The following is a 26,025-nucleotide window of genomic DNA, read 5'->3' as shown; positions in this document are numbered from 1 at the left end:
GAACAGAGCAAGTGTGTGTGTGTGTGTGTGTGTGTGTGTGTGTGTGTCATCCTGTGTCATCTTCTCCCTCTCTTTCTCTCTCTCTTTCTCTCTCTCTCTCGCTCTCTCTCAATGATAACATAGCTGCTGTCTTAATAATATATCTTGTCTGCACTCACAACTGATAGAACACAACTTTTTTTGCATGGTGGGGAAAATACACAACTCACATAAACAGTTTGGGGGAAAAAATCCTCCCTTATTTCTCTTTCTAAATGTTAATACATGAGTTATGCATTCCTTATCCACAGATGTTTTTAGCATCTGTTCCATGCATAAAGAAAGGAAAAAAAAGAAAAATAATAATCAGTTTAATGAGAAGATGTACTAAGTCCCTATATCATTTTAATAATGGTATTAAAGGTTGGAATGATGCACTATCCTGCTAGATTGTGTTTGTTGTCAATTCTATTTACCACAATACTCACTGTCTGCCATAACATGGAGACCTTACACATGCATACAAATAATACTTTGAAAATATGGAGTACTAACTAAATATTCAGCCATTCCCAGATCTAACAGATGTTTAAAAGCAAACCCAAACCCAAGCAATCTTCAAATTAAACACTGGCATTACACTATAGGTCATATATATCAGTGAATTTAAACATTGTACTTTTATTGATGCCACGTTTGTCACAAATCAGTGTGTTAAATTGAGCCCTGCAGGGTCTGCCTCAGTCGAATGCTATTTATTTTGTTGTAAAACTAAAGCATCTAGGAGCAAAAACAGCTCAGCCATATAGAAGTACATCATGCTAACTCACGGAGTAAGGTTGAAAAATGTCACAAACAATTATTTCTATGGCATCACTCTTCCTCTAAATGCAGCATCAGCAGAAGAACTCTCTATTGACGGTTTCAAGAAATGGCTTTCCATATCCAAGCAGCTACATGCAAGCCTAACATCACTATAAGTCTTACTGAGCATCAGCTAGAAAGGCGTAAAGCATGCTGACACTGGACTCTGGTGAAGCAGTAATGTGTTCTCTTGAATGATAAATCATCCTTCACTGTCTGATGGACTAACACATGCATCCATGTTACCAACTATAAAGTTTGGTGGTAAAGGTATAATGGCCTGGGCTGTTTTGTTAAAGTGAAGATACAGAGATCCAGTCAAAAGTTTGAACACACCTTATTTTTTTTATTTTTATTATTATTATTTTAAAATGTTCTGCATTGTAGATTAATAAAATATAAGCCATCCAAACTATAAATAAATACATATGGAATTATTTATTAAACGAAAAAGTGTTACACAAACCAGAATATGTTTTATATTTTAGATTCTTCAAAGTAGCACCTCTTGCTTAGATGGCAGCTTTACACATATTGGCCAGATTTTTCTAGATATAGAGTCACCTGGAATTCAGGCTTTCCGTTAACAGCTGTGCTGAACTTGTCAAGAGTTCATTACTTTTTAAAGAATTCCTAGTCTCTCAATGTGTTTGAGAGCATCAGTTGTACAGTTGTGAAGAGGTAGAGTTGATATACAGTAAATAGCCCTATTAGAGTAAAGTTCTAATCTGTGTTATGGTAAGAATTACTCAACTAAGTAAAGAAAAAAAATACTTTAAGAAATAAAGCCAGTCAAGAAAAAAAATCTAGAACTTTGAAAGTATCCTCAAGTGCAGTCACAAAGACCATCAAAAATGTAATGATGAAACTGGCTCTCATCAGGACCATCGCTCCAGGAAAGAAAGAACAAGAGTTGCCTCTGTTGCACAGGATAAGTTTGTCAGAGTTACCAGCCTCAGAAACCGCAAGTTAACAGCATCCCAGATAAGAGCACCTAAACGCTTCACAAAGTATTTTGGTTCGCACTTTTCAGTTTACAATACGATTTTGTGTGTGTTCTTTCATAGTGTGATTGATTTCAGAATTAATCTACAATCTAGGAAACAAAAAAACTTTTGACTGGTACTGTAAATTAAGCTACAATTAATTAACCATGGTTTTGGAATGGGATGTCCAAAATATTTGATATTTGAAGGTTTCTATTAACTTTTAATAACACAGGTTGTTAATGAATAACACTCCAAATTTAGACGTTTTGACAAAAATAAGATTAAAACCCTGCATCTGTGGGCAGGGTGTTGATCACTTGACACAGCTGCTATAAAATAATACATCATGTTATAAAATCAAAAAATGGTCAGTAGCTACTTAGTTAATATGTTCAAAAGCTATCAATAGCTAAAAATAAATAATTATAACATTGGTTTAATTGTATTTACTGAACAGTTTAGTGGGAGCAACTGAATAATGGGTGTATGTGTGGTCGTGTACAGGAAATCTCTTTTCTGAAACCTCTTCCGGACCCAGTCTTTCCTTGTTTGTCTGTTCTGTCCACACTGCAAGGGCCTTGCAGAATACTGCAGCAAAACAGCATGACTAGGGTGGAGAACGCAGGGGTGGAGAGGGAGAAAACAATAAAAATGGAGTGATTTACACTGATCGCACCGTGTTTGAGGACACTGCATTCTGGGAGGGTCATATAGAAAGAGAGGGAGAGAGAGAGAGAGAGAGAGAGAGAGGGAGGCGTTGTGAGTAATAAAAGAGGTTGATTTATGACACCTTGGCCCTTGGCTGTCATGTGGAGTCCCGCTGGACCTGGCTGGAGCCTTCAGGTCATATTTCACTGTTGCCGGGACACATTTACCACACCCCCTCTGAGGTAGAGAGAGAGAGGGGCAGAGACCAAGGCATGGTGGGTGCTATAGCTGGATGACCCCCAGACAACGCCATCTTTTTGATATATCACCAAACCAGTCGCCGCTGGATCAGGAGTAAAGACTATTTTTAGAGCTTAATGAAGAGTGACTTGAAATAACTGGGGCGCAATTACACACATTTGCATGCCTACAGTATAAAAGTTTGCATGCCTACAGTTGGGAACTACCCTGTTTGATTTAGCATTAAGTGGCATCAATAGTGAAAAAAAAAAAAAAAACGACTGCGCTGAGATCGGCTACAAACCAGTGGAGTGTGCACATTTCTCCCATTCAGAAAATACACACACTATTCTAGTTCATTTGATTGATGTGCTTCTATGATCATTCCAGCAAAACTATTTATATTAATTTTAAAAAAGAATGTCTGTTAGGCTTCCTTGGAAGTCTCTCTGGCTATGTCTTTCCGACAGCTTTTACTGGTTATCTGAGCAACTGATGTGCTGCTAATGGTACTGATACAAGAACTACTGCGACCATAGAGGTATCAGAAGAGCAAACTCCCTCTTCATCTGCTTATTCACACATCATTAAACCAAAGAAACCAAGAATATTAACTGAAAAGAGCTGACGAGCTAAAAGAGAGTGTTACAGAGTCCTTATCCATTCTAAAAGAAGACCACGCTATAAATCATGCACAAGTACTTTTATCATGCTTGCTACAATTATGCATTCTCACAACAACAAAAAAACGTATGGACTGTTGCTCTAAACAAGAAAATTAAAGGAATTACAATAAAATAATTAAAACTATTTAATTCAGTGACAAAATTATTTGCACACACACACAGTAGGTGAATTAGTGTGAGTGGATGATGGTGTTTGGTACCTTTGGTACCCATGTACTGGAAAACTGTCCAGGGGGTATTTCGTTCTCACTGGATGTATGGATGGATGGATGGATGGATGGATGATAATATAATGTTGTTCACAGCATCACTGAAAGCTACACATTTTGTGTAGCTATATACTTCATTCATTTTGGTTAGAAGTCTGTGTAGTATGTAATTATGTAATTTGTGCAAGTTTCCCATTAGATTTAAACAACATCTAGGCTTGTAATTTGATGTAGACGTGTTTTAAACAATGGCATATTAAACTGGTTTTGCGATTTCACTTATTCTTTCCAAGCAGGTTATCCTGTTAAAATGCCATAGCCCACAGGCAAGCCATAGGTCAATCACTGTGTGTATCCATCAGTAAAAATGTTTGTAATAACTGATACTACCCCAGTGACAAGAGGGGTAACACCCCAGTAACATTTTTTGTACTGTTTTTTTTCTATTATGAGAGTGAAGGGTTAAATCAGTGAATAATAACTTCCCTGACATCCTACTGTCCACAGCTTGCTTCTTCACTTTCAAATAGATAATAAATCCATGTCCTTTTATCCATGTTAATAATTATCAGTGTGTCATACAGTATCACAAGGCACATAAGCAAGTCTGTTAGAGATTGCTGAACAAACTCAAGTGAGTGTGTGATGATTTAGGCCTGCAGTTTACATGGTGCTAATTGCTGGCATAAAGCATCTGTTACTAACCTCACAGCTCCTGTGCAAAACTAAAGAAACCAACTTTGGACACCAGCCATGTCTTGGCTGTTTAGACCACATTTTTAGACTCTTATTCAGGATTAACTGCACTAAACAAAGGCTGGTCATGGTGAGACACTACAGCTAAAGCAGTTTGAGATATATAGCCTTATGCCACATGCGCTTCATGTCTAATAGCAGGGGAAAAAATTATCCTTACCAGTATCTTAGACTTTAATATAGGTCTCTGTAATGGTGCCCTTATTGCCTTTTTGATTTTAAGCAGTCACTTTTTCCACAAGCAATTTCAGGTAGAAAAGTCTTAAAGACGGTCTGTATAGATAAGCAACAAAATGCCATTGACTGATGTTGTTCTCTGGCCAGACCTAATGATGTAACTCTCGATGTTTACAATCTGAACATGGCTTGAAGCTCAGATGATTATCAGTGTTGTTAAGCTGCGCATGTGTTCCTGCAGATCCTTTTCTGTTGTTTTCATCCTCTTGTGCTTACCATTGTCATGCTGTAAATCACCAAGACATGGCTCGAGTCCCGAAACTTTTTCAAGGGTGTGCTTGGGTTAAGGGGATGAAACCTGCCTTTGTTCAGAGAGAACAGAGGGAAATTCAGATACCAGTGCTTCAGGGGAATTTGTGCTTCCTGCTATCGTCTGCTGGCCTGTATTATATAAATCATACCGTGTGTACGTGTGTGTGCTGAAAATAAAAGGACAAACGTGCACATCAGCACATCAGGTTGATGTTTCATTGTTGTATTTGGTCAAATTTAAAGAGCAATGTAACAGGCAAGTCACCTGTATGTATGTGTGTGTGTGTGTGTGTGTGTGGGCTGTCTGGTAAGCTGCTGGGAATCTGACCTTTGAGCAGCCAGGTGGAATACCTGTTGAAGCTCTTTGATGAACAGAGCTCTGGTAAGAATACACCAGTCAATGCAAGCTTCAGTGCCCAGTTCATTTTTACACTGTGTTCCTGCATGCATTTACCAGTTAGCAATGATATTCATCATCACATAAATATGAATAAAGGCACTTGTATGTTTTGCTTGAGTTACTTATCATGCAGTTCTTTAAATGTGTTTTGTACTTGATTGTCCTTTTTTGCATGATTAAAAAAAATCCATGTCATGCAAAACAAATATTTTTTAAATGTGCATTTTTTATGAGAATTAATATAAAAAAGTAATATGTAAACCGCTCTGTTCATAATGTTTATACTGTTTATACCATATCACAGTCCATATAGTCCATTTATGAATAGATAATAGATTATTAATTTTATGTTACCTGTTTCTCTGATGTCATGCCCACCTATACTGTATTTAGATGGAGTTTTTACATATCTCCTCCTATTTAGCCTGCAGATCTGTGTGTTCTGAGTTCTCTTTGAATGTAACACAGGCAACTTATTAATATAGAACTTTTTATCTTATATAAGTTTTAAAGACACAGCAACACAGCAAATTGTGGTCATAACATTGAACCACACAACATTATATGAAAATAAAAATTTGAGCCCATAAAAAATTTAACAACTTCCTGTCCTTACCAGCTGTGGTTTCCAATTGGAATCAAAGATTATTTATTACACATGTGTAAATATAATGGACATTCAGAACCTCTTACCGACATTGTGCCAATGTCAGTTGAGCAACGCCAGAAGCATGCACGAAAGAAATGCATATAAACAGTATTATATATAAACAGTATAAACATTAGGAACAGTATTAGTGGTTAACATACTACTTTTTTATATTATTTACATTAAAACTCATATTTTAAAAGAATTTGTAAACAACTGTTCATTAATCTTAATCAAGGAAATGTACTAATGGTATGATGTTCATATATTATATTGATTTGAGGTCATATCGCCCAGTCTATTCACTGTCCTGTTTATGTAAAGGCTTACTGTGCTAAATAATGACAAATTGTTGAAATACTGCCTTAGGCCCATATTTATCAAACTAACTTATACTGACAGTTTTAGCATTATTTGACTGAAATTTTTTCACAAGAGCAAATTTATGTTACCTGGAGCTAAAGTTGTTTTTCTATAGGTACGTTGAATTGCCCTTAAGTCAGTAAAAATAGTTCGAAAGACTTAGAAAAAAGTGGATCATGATTAAGGCTACTATACTATTCATATAACTAAAGCATATTTATTTTCTTTTTTTGCTACAGCACCACTTTATATAAACAGTTGTGAAAATACTATAAACACTAAATATGGACATATATTTAGACAATTTACACAAGTGTGTGCCATTTGCATGTTGTGACTTTTCCAAATTAAACTTTTTTAATTTTTGTATCTTTTTTTCAATTCTAAATCTAATAACACATATATTTAACTGTCTAAAACATGTACTGGTCAATCTCAGGCAGCTTTACTTACTTGTTTTACAAGATGTCTAAGCCAAAGATTTTTACATTTCTCAGTCCTGTTACCAAAACTAATTTAAAAAGCCTGTTTAATAGCAAGTCCGCTAATTCCATTGATTTTCTCTCAGGAAAATGTATATTTTAAAGAAATGGTTGACTTCATGTTCAAATAATTGATATTTCTGACAAAAAAAATCACTATATATGCATGCACATTGCATTTTTCTAAAAGATGCAAAGCCATTTCTTCTTTTTTATAAAATGTATTATCATGCAATTTATTAAAATCAAATGGATAAATGATGAACCAACAAAAGTAGTTTACATTAACTAATATTCACATTAATAAATCATTAAACTAGGGGACAATACTTACTCCTGTTACTGTCACTCTTTTTACTGGAACTCACTCCTGTTAATGGCACTCTTTCCATTACTGCCTCTCACTACTGTTATAGGCAAATTAATATGATTGAGTTTTTGTATAGAATTAGCAAAAACATTCTAGTGACTTTCCCAAAATTTGTATTTTAAAAATAATCAAATAAGATCCAAGAATAATTTAGGTAACAGGAATGAGTGTTGAGATTGACCTCCTCAGTAATGGAATGTTAGAATGTTACAGATGTTTCAGAAGGGGAAATGTATTACGGTAACAGGAATGAGTGAAAACCAAGGACACAACTAAAATGTGTATTTTAACTTAAATATTTTGGATTATTATTGAAAAAAAATATTTTTAAAGCATAGATGGGATTTGGTTAAACACAACAATGCAAAAAATTACATCTCTGAAGCATTTTAATAATTAAAGTTTATAGTTAGAGAGTGAGGGACAGGTAACAAATGCTATTTTTCTGTGTCCGAAGTAGTTTTTATTAATGGTTTTAATTAAATATATTACTTTTGGAATTAGGTCAATGTACAATACACTATGCTCAATAATGAAATGTATTTATACATGTCATTTCCTGGGGACAGAAATGGCACTGATTTGGCGGAATATTCCAAATTTGTGTTTACAAACTGAATTTTTGTGTCGGCGGTGACATAAAAAATTCGCCCTCCTGACTGGCAGTTTTCTGCTGGACTGTTTTCTAATACATATCCCCACAGTATCAATGCAGTTTATCATAGTGCCAGTATTTTAACCCCACCTCAATTCAGATAAAGTCCCGCCTCTTGTGTTCTGCCATTGGCTGATAGTAAGTTGCCTTTGGCGTTCGGATTGGTTACTAGTTCATACACAAGCTGGAAAGGCGGTCTTTTTGTGTGTGTAAACTATTGACCAATCCTGAAGCAAGAGATATGAGACTGCTAGCCAATCAGAGGTGAGGAGGGCGGGATTTTCAGAAATACGGGTGGGAAAGAGTCGTCGCGGGGTCTGGATCCTCCTGCTTGTTCCTCGGTCAGTAGAGGAGTCTCGCTGAGTTGGCTCGTGTCTCCGGGTGGAAGACAACAGGAAAACGGGCTGTTTTTGATGGTAAAGACTCAGAGGAGAGCCTGTGAAGTGAGTTTGTGTCTCAGAGCAGGGAACGGAGATTTCGTGGACGCTTTTCTGAGCCACTTTCCCTCAGTTCTGAAGGAACTAGTGCAGGAACAGTTTTGTGGGTGAGGAGGAGGAGAAGGAGGAGCAGCGAGCTGCGGACGGGAGGAGGCCGTGTTCAAGGTAACGTTAGCGAACATTTTCTTTAAAAGCTTCTCAGCAGCGGTTAGGAGGAAAAGCCACCATGTTACCGGTAACTTTACTCGGGATTAAAGTTACTTTTAGCGCAGTTTTAACGCTGGGAAGACGTTATTGGGACCTGACGAAAGAAACACACATTCCCCTTGCTAGTTAACTTATTAAACAGGTTATTTAGTTAGCGTTAGGTTTGTTGTATGGTATGTTAATTTACATTAGCTGAAAGTGTGGTGAATTTCTTGGCTGTGTTTTTTTCTGTTTCTGGATGAAAAAAAATGTTTTGAGTCTGTGGTTAGCTTGTTTTGCGGTTGTGTGGCAGTTAATTTGTATTCTTTTTTATCACTGTTGTTTGACAAATATTTAGTTAGTTAAGGCTAGCTAATTTAGCTGTAGCTAAGCTACATAACACATCCACGCTAGGAAACGCTAGTTGCTAAGGGGAGCCCAGTAACACTGCTGTAGTTGGAGCAGTTACAACACCGGCTAGGTGGCTACACATTACTTTAGCCTGCTGTTTCCCTTCCAGACACCTCCATACTAACCAGATACAGGCTCATATCATCATGTCTGTTGAGCGAAGTTGTGTATTACTGTTTAGAGGGTGACTGCGTCCCTACCTATAACTGAAAAAGTATTAACGTTCAAAAATTGAAAAAAAATGAAAAATAAAAATGCTGTTTCTTTCTGTAATGCACAAAAAAGAAGATTATAATATGCTATTATAAAATGTATATATATATATCAAATAATCCAATTAACAAAATTGTTTTTTTTTTATTTGTATTGCAATGTGTGAAATACTTTATATATATATATATATATATATATATGGCTTCTTTTTCATAAACTATCACTAAACAGTAAAATCAGTACAAATCAACTGTTACTTTCCCCCAGTGGCTACTGTGTTTCCAGTGCAGTGGACGGGGCCAGGCTACTGTTTTAATTGGTTTATAAACTTGTTAATTGGCTGATTTGTGGCCTATTCTGGTGGACAACAGCTTTTAAATAGTCATTATGTGCAACACAACATTTAAAAATAAAGAAAATACATAATGTTCTTTGTAATGGATGCTGGCTCTGAAAGTGGATGCAGGCTCTGAAAGTTTTAAAACATTATTTTTAACAGTCTTAAATGGGCCATTAAGATTCTGCAGTGTTCCTCTAGTACCGTATATAACTAAAAGCTAGCTAGCTACAAAACATCATATATTCAGTCCCACAAAATCTATTTTAGTTACAAAATGTACATACAAAACATTATCCAAATCCCCAGTTAAAAGTCAGTTTAAAGTTATTAGTAATATCATTTCAGTTTTCACACATTCACAAGTATGGAAGATTAAAATTCATGTATCATTTACTGGGTAAGCTATGTCCCATAATATCCCAATTAATGTTCTTCTTATTTTCAGGTCTCAGCTAGCTACTTTATGCAAACTGCACATTGTTTAACTACTTTTCACTTCAGGTACAAATATTATCTAATGTCATATTTCTCGGTATTATTCATATTTGATTACATGCTATTTATTATATATATTTTTAACAAATACGTTTTTTTTTACAAAGTTAGTCCCAGGCATCCCACAGCCAACAACTGATATGTCATATTAAACTTGCTTTAAAAAAAAAAAAATACAAGATATAACGTGTACTAAATTGTGTTTAAGCTGTTGGAGGAACAGTGGGGAAAAAGATGAGAAACCATAGTGGTTGCACCGTAGTTTAGCTACATAAGCTAGTTAGCTAAACTAAGCTAGCTATCTAGTATTGAGCTAGGTTATCCAACTTCTAATCTGGCGTTAATGTTTAAAATCCTGCAGAGAACCAGACACGCACTTTTTAAAATACTAGAAAAGAACAAGATCTTCTTAGTGGCTCTTCTAAAGATGTTTTATGTGTATATTAAAAAGGTCTGAGCTGGTTTAAAGCTGTGTCCCAGTTGCTGATACCGTTTGTTGTGTTCGTAGTATTCGTCCTTAGTAGTTCAGGCACGTAGACTCTCTCCTCTTGAACGAAGCGAGTGGGGCGATAAAAGCGCTGCCAGCTCGTTTCAGTGCCTTCATTTCTCTATCCAGTCCGCCTATACTTTTACTAACGTTCCCCTGGTTCTTGTGGAAGGTTAGAACATGATACTTTACACGGCTCATTGTTCTTTGTTAATGTGGTTTGTGTTTTGTCTTGGGACGGACTGGGAGTCCCTGTACTGCATTCGTGTCAGTTTGCTGTTCCTACTTGTCTCTGTGATATTAGTATGCACAAGAAAGCTGTATGTACTGATGTTTGTGGATACCGGCTCATTCAACGTTTCTTTATGAATTTCTTTATGAAAAAAAAAAAGTATTTTAATGGGAATATTTTGTCCCTTTGCTGCCGGAAAGGCTTTAAAGTAGATGTTTAAACATTGTCGTGGTGATCTAATTGCCTTAACAGCAGTACTAAGGTTAACTACTGATAATAAGTAATTTAAAGTTTTTAGATGGAGCGCCACAACACATTAAGAGCCCAATGCTAGAGGCTGTACACTTCCCTAGTCAAACACTCTTACATCTGTGTTGTACTGTTTTACAAATACCCAATTTATCTTATTTCACTTTAAAAAACTTTATTGCTGGAATATGATAATGATATTAAGTATCAAATGTCCACAGTATTAAGTGTTTCCAATTCCATGGTTATTTTCCCAGGCTTGAAACTTTGCTCTAGTCTAGTTCAGGTTCTTTACATCGAAAAGCTAAAAACAAGGAAAGTTTAAAATATGTTTCTCCTAATGCTAACGCCTCAGTTAGTGTGTTTTTAGAGCCCCCTTTTTCAGCGTTTTCAGCTGATGGTCATTCAGCACAGTGTAATTATTGACACTTTTTTTGTTCCTGAATGCAATTAAATCCCCACAGCAATACTTCATAATCTAGTAAAAAGCCTTCCCTGGACAGTAAAGGCAGTTACTCCAACAAAAACATGTCACACACTCTTTTTGTTTACATTTCCTTGAATTTAGAAGAAACTAATATTGTGCAGGTGTCCCCATATTTTTGTCTATATAGTGTCTGATCAATAACAATTGAGCCTTCTTTTTAGCCTTTGTCTAGGAAACATATTCATCGGGTCATTAATTGTAAGTGACATTCACAACATCATCAGTGGTGCTTTGAGTATGCACAAATGCACCTGATCCAAATTGTGTGTGTATGTGTTAAAAGAGTTGTCAGTCCAGTGTTCTTTAGTTTAAACTCTGTTTTAGAGTTTAGCATTTGGTACCAATGCCATGGACAGGGAGTTTGATAAGTTTTGCTGTTGATTTAAAACACGTGTGTTATTATTGTTGCTGTGCTTGATTGTATGCTACAGACAGCAGTCTGAAATTAGGTTAAAATTGTCTAGTATTGCAGGAAAAGCACAGAGTTTAACTCAGACAGAGGAATGGGAATTACTGCTTTAAAATAAGTTCTTTAATTGATGTGTTAGACATCTTCCATGCAATTTTGACACTCTGCTTTGTTTTTCCCCTTGCAGTGGCTGCTGGTGATGTGACCATGAGCGCGGCATGGGAGTGACGTGACAAAAGGGGTGGATCTGTCTCTGGCTCTGTCTTTCTCTCTCTCTCCCTCTCGCACACGCACGCATACACATGATGTCTCTCTTTGCTCCGAGAGACAGAACTGAGTGAGCAAGTGAGTGAGCGAGTGAACACGTGGAGAGGGACAGCCTGGGAGACGCGATGGACGAGTCGGCTCTTCTGGACCTCCTGGAGTGCCCAGTATGCTTGGAGCGGCTAGATGCCACGGCCAAGGTGCTGCCGTGCCAGCATACGTTTTGCCGCCGCTGCCTGCTGGGCATTGTGGGCTCGCGCGGGGAGCTCCGCTGTCCAGAGTGCCGCACACTTGTGGAGAGCGGCGTGGATGAGTTGCCTAGCAACATTTTGCTGGTACGTCTGCTGGATGGCATCAAGCAGCGGCCCAGGCGGGCGGGGGCCGGACCGGTGGCAGCGGCAGCAGCTGTGACCAACGGCTCAGCGGGTGGGGGAGTGAGAAACCAGGGGGCCGGTGGAGGAGGACAGAGGGATCAGACAAACCCAGGAGTGCAGCCCCAAAGAGTCCAGACCAAGAGCACTCCAGTCAGAGTGAGCAGCTTTTTTCTTTTTAAATACTTAAATACCTTATTACAATAGTTACACTTTTCACAGTTCACAGTTTTCCATTTCTTGTAAGTGTAACCCGAATTGGAGTTACTGGAAAGTAGTTCTAAATGAGGCAAGTGTTTTGAATGTTTTTCTCACAGAGGATGTATATTTCTAGTGGTTTAGTGGTGATATGTCACAGAATAAACCGCAATGCTTCAAATTGTTTTCAATATTGAAAATTTACAAGACAAAAAATGTAATGACCGGCTTGTTCCTTAGCAGGAAATGTTAATGGGAATATTGGGAATATGTTCATAACTTTTCTCACTCTTGCAGAGTCAAAGAATTTAATATCATATGCAAGGTTTGAAGTACCAAGTCCATTATTGGAAATCATATATAAAGTGTATTCACACAGTTAATCTTTGTATTGTTTTGATTATTCACAAGATTTCAATTTGATTCGATTGATTTCGGATTCAGTTAACTATCAATTAATTTATGAAAATAAAAAAATAGAATAAGGTTATTGTACAAACCACTTCTACCCTTTTTAAAATATTAGTCTTAGCATAAAGAATGGTGTTGCTTTCGTCCAAAGTAAGCTCATTTTAAAGATTATTCTCAGATTTACAGGAATCAATAACGGATCATTTCAAATTATATTTGATTGTAATTGAAAAAAATATTTTTTAAATCCAGCGTTAACATCCATATATAATGATCTGTACAACCTCTCTGCTAGTTACAAAAAGTAGTTCAGCCGGAACACAGACCATTTAGACACATTAATCTTAATGGCAGTAAAAATAAAAAAGTTCCCTGTGTTTAGTTCTCAGGGGCTATAGGTACATTGGACATGGTCCTAAAAGAAGTTCATAAGATACATTCCCTTTAACTTTGAGTAAATATTGGATTTTATCAGTACCACCCAGCACTAAGTGCAGTTTGGTTTGCCACCTGTCTGTGAATTCCTGGAAGTTTAGAGTGGAGTAAAACAGGGACCATTTGCTGCCTGTACAGAGTTTTATAGGTTGGTATAAGAGCCTGTGTGGGTGAGGGAATCTTGTTAGTTCAGGGCTTTGTGTAGCTCCTAAATTGACTAACGCAGCTGAGCTTAGCTGTCCTCACTGGCAGGAGAACACAGCATTAGCTGGCTCTTAGCCCTGGTGTGTGTGTGTGTTTGTGTGTGTGAGAGCACATGTAATCAGAGACAAAATTAAAGTATGTATACAGAGAGAGAGAGAGCTGTTCTTGTTGGTTCACAGAAGTGTGTGTATGTGTGCGCTGCCATTGTGATTTGAGGCAAGATGTTTTGCTTATGTGGTGATGGTTGTCATGGCAGCAGTTTGTTATGTTTTTTATATTCTTTTCTTCCTCCAGTCTCAATCTGGACTGAAACGCAGGTGTCCCTATAATCAGCGCTTCTTTTTACTGTTCCCCATGCCATTTCAGAGTCATCGCCTCTTTTGTTCCGAGCTTTTGGAGCAGGTCATATTCAGTCAGACCGCCTTTTATTCTTTAACCATCTATTAGGCATCAAGTTTCGACTGGATCAGCCCTTATGGATTTTCTGTTCAGCTGACCAGGTTAAAACACAATAGCCATGTGACTCCTGCCTTAATCCAAACCTGCTGTGCTTCTCTTACTTGCATGAACTCCTGAAGAAGACGAACACCCCCCAAAAACAACAACAAAAATGCTCTAATCATCTTGCTCCACTCACTGAATGACTTTGTAAGCTGCCAGGCATGATCAGTTTTTAGTTTTGAGTATTTTATTTGCTGTCACTATAACTAATTTGTATATTAGTTATATTGTTGTTTCACATTCTCTACTGGCATTTTATATATACAGCTTTGGAAAAAAAAATTAGAGACCACTTCAAGGACTGGAGATTTGAGCTGGTCATGATCTGGTGGTCCTGCATCCACACCTTAATTGACCTAGCTGTGTGAAATTAAGCATTGTCCTGCTGGAAAAAATGTTGAACATTGTCAAAGCAGAAGGAAGCAACTTTTCTTCCAGGATAACCTTGTATGAGGCTTGATTCATGTGTCATTCATAAAGACCAAACTGCCCAATTCCAGCCTTGCTGAAGCATCCCCAGATCATTACTGATCCTGCACCAAATTTTCCCATTTCAAGAAACGTATATATCTGATGACTAGGTGTTGAGCAAAGCTGAAATTGGACTCACCAGAGTAGATGACCTCACTCCAGTCCTCTATAGTCCAATTCCTATGATCAATTCTTATGAACTTCAGCCTGGCTCGTCTGCGCTTCTTATTGAAAAAGGTCCTTTTTCTAGCAAGTCCGGCTAAGAGCATGCCAAGATGCAAGCTGTGCTTAAAAATCAGGGTAAATCCACCAAATATTGATTTCTGAGCTCTTGAAACATTTAGCATTATTGTTTCTCAAATATGAATTTGTTTTCTTTGTATTATTTAAGGTTTGAAAGAACTGTACCTTTTTCATTATTTTGACCCCTTCTCATTTTCTGCAAGTAAATGCTCAAAATGACAATATTTGTATTTGTAATCTGGGAGAAATTTTGTCAGTGGTTTATAGAATAAAACCAAAATGTTAATTTGACTTAAACATATACCTATAAATAGTAAAATCTGAGAAAAGGATAATTTTTCCATACTTAGTTGTTCCAAAATATATATTCATATTCTTAATCTCTTCTTACCTTGAATCTGTTTGTAAAGGCATATTGGTGTTTGTCAAAAAACCTGCTGTCTTAGAAAGCCTGTTTGCGGCAGGTCTCCTTGTAACACCGATGTGTGCTGTGGAACAGCGGGGCCCCAGGTATGTGTCTGACAGATGGTGATAACGGAGCTCTGTGCTGCCGCTGCCGAGTTTTTCATTCAGCTTTTTTCTGGTTAGTTTTTTATGCTCCGATATGTGATATTGTGTAGAATATACACGCACTCGCTCATCCGTCCTCAGGCAGCATCAATCAGTGGGAGTGGCCCCCTGACTTAAGTAAATTTTTACTTACTTATCCAAGTGCAAATGATGCTGCATTTGTAGTCTCAGCCTCCAGGTTAAAGGCTGTGCAGGAAGATACACCTGTAACAGGTTAAACAGCTCTCACCTGCCTGCACTCTGTCATGTTCCAGTCAACCAGTCCAGAGAGCTTACAGTGTTGGGTGCTCATGGGTACCAGCATGTTCTTTGATCTCTTGGCCTTTTATCTGCTCCCAGCTTCTACCAGCATGCCCTGGCACACCTCCACCGTTGGTGGAGATGAGGCATTTTCAAACAGGCGTGTATACAGTACTGGGTCGAAATAATAAACATAAATATTAAAAGGGCTTCCATGTGTATGAGAGTTCTACCGAAAGTATTAATGCTCCACTCTACCACTATGCTGTGAGTTAACATGTTGAATTTGCATGAGTGCAGGATCTCCATAGCCATGTGCACATTTCTAAAGTTATATCATTAATATTATGGCACAGATGGTCATTATCATCTCCATCTGCAGGCTATCATGACACCTCTGTACAGTACCTGCACTAAATGTAGTGGTGTGTTAAGATTTTGTTTTACATGACTGGAAATGTCTGGACTGGAACTGTGACTTTTCAGCCTTTTTCTTTTCAGTAAAATAAGGATCTGGTATATTTTGTTGTGGTGAGAGAAGAGACATATTTGGCAGAACATTCTTCTTGCAGCATTTATAAGTTGGCAACCTAAATATCCGATACTAAAGTTTGTGACAAAATTGATCAACACTGTAAATTACCTGAGTGTTAAACTGACAGCGTAGCAATATGCTGTCTACTACCATGTAAATGTTCTATAAACTAAATGAGTGACCCTGTCTGTCTTTTTTTTTAAACAATACAAAGTGCCTTCCAAAAGGCAAGCGCTGTAGTTATCAAAACGTCTGTTGTTTGTCAATAATACTTGATGATGGATCACTCAGCTTTTGACACAAAGTGGCAGAGAGTGGTAACGAGGCTAAAGCCACACACCATGGCCTGCTTCCCTAACACATGCAGCTGTCAGCCCCATGAAGTTAGGGGGCTGAGGGTGGGGGTTGGAGACATGAAGAGAATAGGAAGAGGTGCTGAAGAGAGGAGTAGAATGGAGAAAAGGGAGCAAAAGACTGAGGTGTCAGGAACTGAAATGGCCTGAGGACCAAATGTCAGCCTGGCGCTGTACTGTGGTTAAAAAAGCAACACTCAGCTAAAATAAGTCGGCAGGAGCAGATTATTCTCACAGTACCTAAGGAAAGAGTGTGTGTGTCTGTATGTGTTTAGGAGATTGGTTGTCAGATCAGACATTGAAATACCCCAGGGTGTGTGTGTGTGTGTTTGTGGGAGCTTCTGTGGCTGTGTCTATATATGTGTGTGTGAGCAAAATAGAGATTTATCTGTTAAAGAGACAAAGAAAGACAACATGCAGAACCATACAGTGCACAAGAAGCATAAGTTTGGTACCAATTTGTAATTTTTGTGTAAAATCCTGTGATCTAACAAATCAGACATTACTTTCTCTTCACGTGCCAGTTCTATATTTCTCAGCTTGTCCAGAAACGCATGCATAAAGCATGTCTTCTTTTATGCTCAAAGCAGGAATTGCCCTTTTTGATTTTAAGTGGATTCTAAGCCAGAAGCAAGAATTGCCAGTTCTAAAATCAAACTTGTGCCTTGCTTTTTTTTTTTGTATGACAGGTTTTCGTTTGTTAAATTGTACGGTATACTTTATATCATTTATACTCTTCAGTGGCAGGTTCATTATTGATCATTAAATATTTTAACACTATTATTGACAACAAAATAAGCAAATACCAAGAAAATAAAATGAATGCTATACAGCAATTTTTAAATATACATTTCTTTCCATTTTTAAAAAGTATTCTTAAAAAATTGGTTGTGAATGGATTTAGATAACAATGACTCTTAAATAATATGTAACTCATTCAGCTCCTCAGCTGATTAGCTGTCACTTTAACACAGGTGTAAAGCCCCGCATGACATCTTTGATGAGCGCATTTCAGACTAGTGACGGTGGTAATTAGTCATTTGTTAGCTCATTCAGTTCTAATTGTTACAGTACACATTGTCAGGACTGATCAAAATACATTTCTTAAGCAGTCAGTGGGTTGCTAATTCCAGTCTGACTAATATCTGTTGTTTACCCCAGTGAAAGTCATAATCATTCTTTAATGTTCTGGTGTTGGCAAATGGTAATAAGGTGTTTTCTGTGCCTTCATCCTGCCAGGTCAGTTGTGCTAATGCAGATGAACGGCACAAAGGAACAACAGGAGTGGTCAGAGGTCAGGGGTGAAAGTTCATGGAGCGTGTGGTGTCAGGAACCAAGCGAGAGAGAGAATTTCTTTGATCATTTTAAGACACACACACACAGTCACACATTCCAAGCAAGAACGCTATTAATATTTCATGTGAGTCAAGAGTAGCATCATATCTGCTTTAATGAAATTTTAGAGCTGCCAGAGGGAAGCTGTTAGTGGCTCACACCTTTCCTCTGCGTTATCTTTTAACACACACAGTCAGTGTGCGGGCTCAGTAAGAAAATGAATGAAAGCTTAGGAGGCCTCTAGGTGGTACAGAAGACCAGATGCGTGAATTAGATTGCCCTAAAGTGTTCAGAGCTACATATGTTGGTCTGTGTGTGTTGTGCTCAGCTTTAAGCCTGGGACTGTTTAATAGATTAAATGTATTTGTCCAGCAAACTTTGTAGTAATTGATTGGATTGAGATATAGGGAGTTTGGAGGCCAATCAGTGGCTTGAACTCTTTCTTATTCATCCTTATTGTCGATGGCCCAGTGCTCTAACTACTGATCCACGACTGTCCTAACCATTTCTGAACAGTTTGCAGTGTGACAACAAGTACAGTCCAATTGAAAATGGCCAATACTGTTGCCATTAAGAGGTGCAAATGGCAAGTGATTTAACATTAGTACACAGTCCATAACACACTACCAGACTAAGATGCATCCTAACATCAGTATTTTCTTTGTGGTTTTAGAAGATCCTTCCTTCAATCCAGTTTGCTGTATTTGTTTTCTGTTTTTTTTTTCACCTTAATCACCCACAATACTACTTTTCTGCTTTTCACATATTTTGCCATCTCTTTTCGCAAACCAAGGGATGTCCCTCATCTCTTTTAAAAAAAAAAGCCTCTTGCACAGAGCTGGGACAGTTCAGAGATGTTGTCCATCACTGGCTGTGTTTTGTTCAGTGCCGTGAGATGAGTGTCCCCAAACCCCAGAAGCTCTCAGCACTAAAGCCTGCAGTTCCTCTAGCTTTGATGTGTCAAGTCTTTCTTTTCTTGCTGAAGTCTGGCTGTATGCATGTGCACGCCAGTCTGTGTCTGTCTCGTGTTATTGCTGGATGGCCAGGTTATGAATACAGTGTGTGGGATTGCTGAGTTATTGTGCCCCATTTAGAGAAGGACATCAGTGTGAAATTCTATCATTATTATGATGGATTATTTCACAAAAGACAAACGAAAATTTTAATACTTCCGAAAACTGCTGTTAAGGTTTTTTCTTGTTGTCTTGTTGGCTTCTGCTTGTTTAAGTATAATAAGGCTGAAGGCGTAAGAGTCCTAGAACTTTACAGCGAGAATCATTCCAGTGTGTTGTGAAAAAGTTGCATAGACTAATCATATAGTTTGCCACGACATACACTAGATGCAGCAGTGAGCATCTATTGACTAGTAGAAAGGAACAAAAAACTTCAGAAAATCACCTTTTTGAGCCAAGCTATACAAAACTGCTCTCAGCCTGCAGAACATTGTTTATGTATTGGCATTGGTATCACTACTATTTATGTAAAAATACTTATAAAATATGCATCTGCCCACGTTACCCATATCCATGTTTTCTAGTGTGGGTGTTTTCACATACAGAGATGTTTTATGCTTGTTAATCTAACCCAAAGTCTCCAGTGCTGGTTTTTGTGGCATGCCGAGCCTCTCTGATTCAAACTAGCCTTTTTGATGACGACATTTATGCCACAACAACCTCTGGCTGACCTGGGCCTGTGTCACGGCACCCCCTAATTAAGGCCTTAATCCTGCAGGCAAGCCTACACTTACACTCACCCCCACACACTCACTCTTGTTCTTTTCTGCTTTCCTCTAGATCTTGTACATTCTAGCACTTTCACCTTGGGGGTTGCCTCTGTATATTCGCTCTTGAGTATTTTCTTTTCTCTGTCTTTTTAGTACTTTGTCTATCATCCTTGCCTCATCATCTCCACATCTCCCCTTTTAAATCTCCTCTTTTCCCCCATAGATGTTCCCCCATACTGAACAATATTTAGAGCAAAAGACAAACTACATTCATTCACTTTTTGCTTCTTTCTTTCTCTCCCTCTTTCTCTCTCTCACACACAATACTCTTTCTCAATTCAAAATAAATGAATTGCTCTCAGTAAATTTAAACATGCGTAACTGCTTATGTCCAAGAACTCTTTCTCACTCATTACTGTTTGTGTAAACTGATTTAAATGATACTCTTTCAAATGTCTGTGCTTTTATAAAGTGATATTTTTGTTTTTTAATTGTTTTTAACACTTTATTTTACACAGTTACATTGTTTCTTGACTATTTTTGATATTCAGATTACCACAAGGCCACAAAAGTAACAAATGGTTAAAATACATAACTGATAAGAGACAGAATCGCTTCTTCCTTCTTCAGTTTACATGTTGTTTCTTCACAGTTAATAGCACAACAACGTAAAAGCACATATAGGAATATAAAGCATAAATGGGTTTAATGCTGAATACATGTAGGTTCTCTCAAAACAATTTAGTTTAAATACCATTGTTAAGTGGCAGTGTGAGAATCACATGAATGTTCTACAAAGCTGTTGGAAAACAGGGCCTACCTCCATGGTGGATGCTTACTAGGAAGTTTTCTTCAGCATGATCTTTTCTCATCAGTGGATGACCTGTCTTCATGGCCACAGTATGCATGAATCAGCCTTAAGGCACTTGTATTTTGGACTAGCATAATAAAATATTGGCTTAATTACAAATACGTGGGAAAATCATCCCATTTTATAGTGTAACATCCTCAGCTAACAGTTGATTTGTGCATTCTTTCTTAGCTTTGCTTGCACATCCATATTCTGTACTGTCTGTTGCCACAGCCCTTGTTAGTTTAAGCAAAATATGTTATTACAGTAAGAAGACGAGTGTCTTTTTGAAATTTTGATACAAGACTGCTTTTTGGGCATATCATGGATAATCATAAGTGAGATTAGCTATATCTAATTGAATCAAGTGCCGTTTTTTATTATCGGTATTAAAGTAATTTTGCATTTTGTCTGTCAGAATATTGTGATTTTTGTATTTCAAAAATGTTTTGTAATAAGTGATATTTAGTGACAAGTGTATTTGAACTTTGATACCTCTAATTCTAATGCACTTATTGTCATATCATTTACTTCTTGCAGCAAATTGCAGAGATACTAACCAACTGTGTAGTTCTCATCAAAATAAGATTTTGAAAAGGCTCCCGAGTAGCTTGCCCTGTTTGCTAAGAGGTTTCAAGTTCAGAAAAGCGTGACTGCCTTATAATTGGATGTAGTGTGGTCACAGTACATGAAATATTTTAGCTGTGGTTGATTCAGAGCTTTGATTGCATTTTTAAATTGTGAACCTACTGGTGTCAGAACCTCACGAGAAAAAATGATGCAAGTGTTCGTCATTGTGTAAATAATTTATTTGAACATTCCATTTTTGCCATATTGCCCAGCGCTAGTGAGTATGCTTGCTCGCGTGTTAGTTTCTGCATGCTTTGACCGTGCTCAAGTCTTTTACCCTGAGGTTGCATAATTTCAGAGGGAGGCATCAAAAGAGAATCAGGTGATACTACTGTAGTCATGACTACTCACTCTTTACTTCAGAATATTATGCCCAGGGGAAAGGGTGTGGGTGAAACTCTCTTTCTCTCTCTGCGTGTGTGTTTCCCTGTTTTTACTGTAATCATAAAGGTAAACTTGGAAGACTGACTTAATTATAGTTGTTGATGATATTTTTCCCTTTTAAATGTGTCTTGGATGAATGTGTGTCTTTTTATTACAGCATGAAGATTTGGTCTGATAACAGCACCTGCTACTGGATGCTCACACGCACACACGTATGCTTACTTTGCAGGCCTACACTTGTGCCAGATGCGTCTCAACACATCTGAGTCTCCTCTAGTGTGTGTGTGTCTCATGGGTGGCTTGTGCTTGCTGCCACCTGCGCTCTTCTTGGCAGCCGTGTTTGCGTTTTTTTTTTTTACTTTGCTATTTTGCATCAGACCTCTCACACCTGTGAAGGAGCAGGTTGTGAAACTGTATAACCTCAAACTGTTGTAGTCTGTGTGGCTGCGTGTCCAAATCAGTGTTCGCTTTTCTCAGGAGAGGCAAAATGCATGATTTAAAGATGTACAGTAATAATGAGATCATCAGTGTGGGGTTTTTGACTCTCGCAGAAAATCACAAAGAGAGAGATTTAAATTTGATTTCACTATTTCTCCTTAAGATTTTTTCCAGCAGTGGCAGCAGTTACATAGAATGCAGTCAGGGAGTGCCAATAAATGCCACCTTTTATTATTATTATTTTTATTACACACTACATACAAAAATGTAATTAAATACAGAAATGATCATAATTTATCATGATTGGTGTCAGTTTACTCTCTTACCTCAGACTGCCTGTTTTTGTTCTTAAAGATGTGAGCTGTATATTTTGTTGATCTATACCATTAGCTGAAGTTTAGTCTTATCGTTAGACTGGCTGCCCTTCTCAACTGAGGAACCAAACATGGGTCAGAGTCCTAAAAGCATCTGCGTGCAGCTAGCTTTACTTTATATTTAAAATATTTGTTTTTACTTAGCATTTAGCTAAATTTGTCTGTCTGTCTGTCTCTTTTTCGCCTCTTCCTGTCTTCCATATCCCTGTCTCTTTTTTGTCTCTAGTCAGGTGTGCATAGATTTTAAAGAACAGCTGCAATAATTTTGCAGTGCAGGCTGTTTATGTAGCACTGGCACATTTAGATGTACAAGAAAAATATCTGCTAAATCATCCTCTAAATCCTGTTCTCATTCTGTCCGCCTGAATTATCTCCATGTACTTCAGGTACTGGCTTCAGGTGTAGGCTGTAGGAATATTGATTTCCTCTGATTTGTAGCTTTTAGCAGCAATCTTCAAATCTGTCTGAGTAGAAAATCAGGGCTAAACTGTGTAGTAAACTTAGCATGAGCAGCACCAGTTAAATAGTCTGCACTTTCATGATTCATGCAGATGATTTACTTACATATCCACCTCAAGACTGAATGTCTGTGGGTATAGATGTTCAGCAGTTCATCTGCCAAACATGGCTAGAGTGAAGAGATGGTCTGTAATCTAAAATCTTTCAAAGAACATGCACAGACACTGACAAAATCAGCAGACTGAAGAATGAACATTAAACTGACCAGTTTGGGAACAGAGATTGGCTTGGAAATTGCATTAAGTACAATACAGCATCTGTTTATAGCTGTTGTTTTACTTTGTATTTGAGGAGTTCATTAGCAAGTATGTTTAAACAAAGCACATATTTTTTCAATGGCCTGTTTATTTCTAGTCTGTTTATATTTATGCACTTTAACATCTCAAACTATAGCTTACCACGCTATTGAAGGCTCCTGTCTTAACTTCTGGTAGTTGATAATGTTACAAGTACATTGCGAAATATCTGTGACATAACTTATCAGACAGGGATAAGAAAACTAAAGAAAAGGGAAAATTTATGAAGATTTCAGTCACAGAAGATTATTAAGATGGCTTGGCTTGAAGGAATTGCTTGGATTGCATTCATTTTTGCTTATTTGTTTTTGACTAAATCAAAGGAGTAATAAAGTAATACATTTTAGTGCCTGATCAGTAAGAACACTGCTACAACTGGTTTGAAAAATAGAGGTTGACTCTGTTTTGGTACGTGTGTATGCTAAAAGAACATTATTTCAGGATATTCTCTTTTCTTTATCGCCGAAAACGGTCATAAGTTTTGTAAGAATTCTTTTGATTGTACCGGAAAATTGGTGCTTTTTAAAAATTGAACATGACATTTTTAATGATAACCGGTTTTAATGCTTTTGCAGCCAGCCCCCAGTCTTAAATGTACTGCCTTGAAAAAGCAGAGCTAATGACTGTGCAACAGGCAGAAAGATCAGCTTACTGACCTCTAGCTCACTTTGTAGAACTGACATTCCATGCTGTCCTCTTTCCTTAGCTATGAATGACTCTAAAACTTTTTTACTTTACTTTTTTTGTTTGAAACGGAATTTTGAAAGCATGTTTCTTCTTTAAATTAAGAAGGCTCAGAAGGGATGTCTGTGTTTCCTTACATTGTTAATGTGTCTACTGACCAACAGCCGAACATAAAATTTGGAGAAGATTGAATTTTGTCTTGTGTGATAACAGAACTCGTATGTTTACTGCATCTCATACTGTACGTTACCGTGTGCCCCACTACTGTTGTAGTTGTACTGTTGTACTGTTGTATACTGTGTTATTTAAGTGTAAGGCTAATGAAATTAGCCTAGGTCAGATTAACAGTCTGTAAGTTTCTCTACACACACATTCACAGAAATGTAGGCGTATTGGGTTCTCCTGTGTGACGCAGTACGGCATGCCTCTGTTGAATGCCTGGTTATATCAGATTAAGTAGTTCATTGTTTTGCTCTTAAGGTGCTGTTTACTGGTTCAGACTCAGGAGCTCGACTCTTGACCCTGCTGTTTTGATTGGTTGAGTGACATGTTTGTTATCAGACCTCCACCCTTACGCTTAGTGCTGATTGCTAGACTCTTTCCTTCAGGCTGATTGGTGGACATTTTTCTTTCCTTTTCACCTCTGACCCTTGTATCATCTGTCTGAAAGGAAGACGTGCGTGCGTGCTTGCGCGTGTGTGTGTGCAAGTTTAATGTTGGGTGCTCATTGCTTAAATGCTGCTTGCCAAATGTGTATTTTCTGTTAATCTATTTGTGCTTTAAAGTTTAGACACATGAAAAGAGGCAACATTTTCTTTGGGTTTCTCTGGGAATTATCCCACCCCTATGGTCTTCCACAAATTACGTTCATTCACTCATTTTTTTCTCTCTCTCTCTCTCTCTCTCTATCTTTTTTGTTTCTCTTTTTTTTCTCTCTTTCTTAGAAGTCTTCTCTAACATGTTAGGGATCATCTCACTCAGAATTTGTTTTTCTGGGCTAAAAGTCTGTGAAGTTTTGTTTGGTCCTTGGAGGGGCTTTCAATCCCATTTTATCTGCTTTTGCCCTCAGAGTGACACTTTTCCTTTGCTCTCCCTTTATTTCTCAGTCACTGTCGTGATTAAGTGTGATTATGCGTGATGACTGTGTAACTGTAACATTATGAACAGGATTAGAGAGGCAGCACTGTGGGTGGCCCCAGGACTGCAGGAGTAAGCACTGAATTGGTGCTAATCAGGCCTTGGGAAGTGTGGAAGTGTGCATGTGTGTGTGAAAGACTGGCTCTCTTAAGAACAGGCTTTCAGTTTGAGTAAAAGTTGGTGCCGTGAATTTTCTGACACATATATAATACACACACAGACACACATGCACAAACACGGCATCTAATCGATCCACACTCTCAGAATTTTAAGATAACCCTCTAACCTTTGTTTGGCGTGGCTTCTGCGTAGGCGGTAATGTGTGAGGGTGTGTGCGTGTGTTGCTCCTGATAAAGTCTACAGGGCTAACCTTGTTAACCTCATTACACTGAAATTCCTGTTCCTCACTCTGCAGCCAAACACTTGATTCCTCCTTTGTCCACCATATAATAACATCTCTGCCACTTCCCTTTTGTTACGGCAAGTCGCATTATTTTCCTCCTGTTGTTTTTTGTGATATTGAAAATGTAGTTCAGACTTTACTTGGGAGTTACGTTTTGCATAATTGCAGGGAGTTTTTGAGGCTGGCTAATTTACAGAATCTGGTTATGGTCTCTGTAATCTAATTAATTTTGAATATTTTATTCTCTTCAACGATGACAGCTGGTTGGTGGCTTTAATTCATAAGTTGCTGTTGACAATGAGTGCTCAAGCTGAGTGTTAACATAAGTCGAGTGTGCTCTCAGAGAGATGAGACAACAGTCAGGTGTTTCAGCTGCTTGAAAGTAGGGCATATTTCAGTAGAGAATAGTTGTCATGCATTAAACATTAATAAATTAATATTGTGTGGTAGTTCTAAACTAAGTAGAATCCTAGCAACTCAATCAAACAGAAATGCCTGGAAGCAAACGCTGTTGGCAGAGAATGGAGCAGCAAGTTAGCTGTAAGCTGTACAACTAACTGACAACAGTGTTTTTTTTCTATTTTGCTCACTTTCTGTAAGTAGACACATGATTGCAAAGTTTGATTCTACAAGCATATTTAAAGGACAGCAGAGACTACTTTTTGGCTGTTGCTCTTAGGGATGTCCCTGATCCGATCAGGTCATTTTAAAGGATTAGATTCGGGTTCGAA

The 26,025-nt window shown here is 37.8% G+C and overlaps 1 protein-coding gene across 2 annotated transcripts in view; it reads left to right on the top strand.

Moving 5' to 3' along the window:
- The first annotated feature begins 8,090 nt into the window (after positions 1-8,090).
- sh3rf1 (SH3 domain containing ring finger 1) overlaps positions 8,091-26,025 on the top strand; it is a 62,324-nt gene continuing 44,389 nt past the window's right edge. For both annotated transcript variants that reach the window (XM_007255229.4, XM_007255228.4), the window contains exons 1-2: positions 8,091-8,381; positions 11,913-12,519. In XM_007255229.4, the coding sequence (XP_007255291.2) occupies positions 12,118-12,519 (402 nt within the window). In that variant the 5' untranslated portion in view covers positions 8,091-8,381; positions 11,913-12,117. The remainder of the gene's footprint in view (positions 8,382-11,912; positions 12,520-26,025) is intronic.

This window comes from Astyanax mexicanus, chromosome 1 (assembly GCF_023375975.1).
Source record: "Astyanax mexicanus isolate ESR-SI-001 chromosome 1, AstMex3_surface, whole genome shotgun sequence".
In the NCBI taxonomy this organism is placed as follows: domain Eukaryota; kingdom Metazoa; phylum Chordata; class Actinopteri; order Characiformes; family Acestrorhamphidae; genus Astyanax; species Astyanax mexicanus.
The sequence above is the reverse complement of the archived record's forward strand: the minus strand, read 5'-3'. Positions and strand labels throughout refer to the sequence as shown.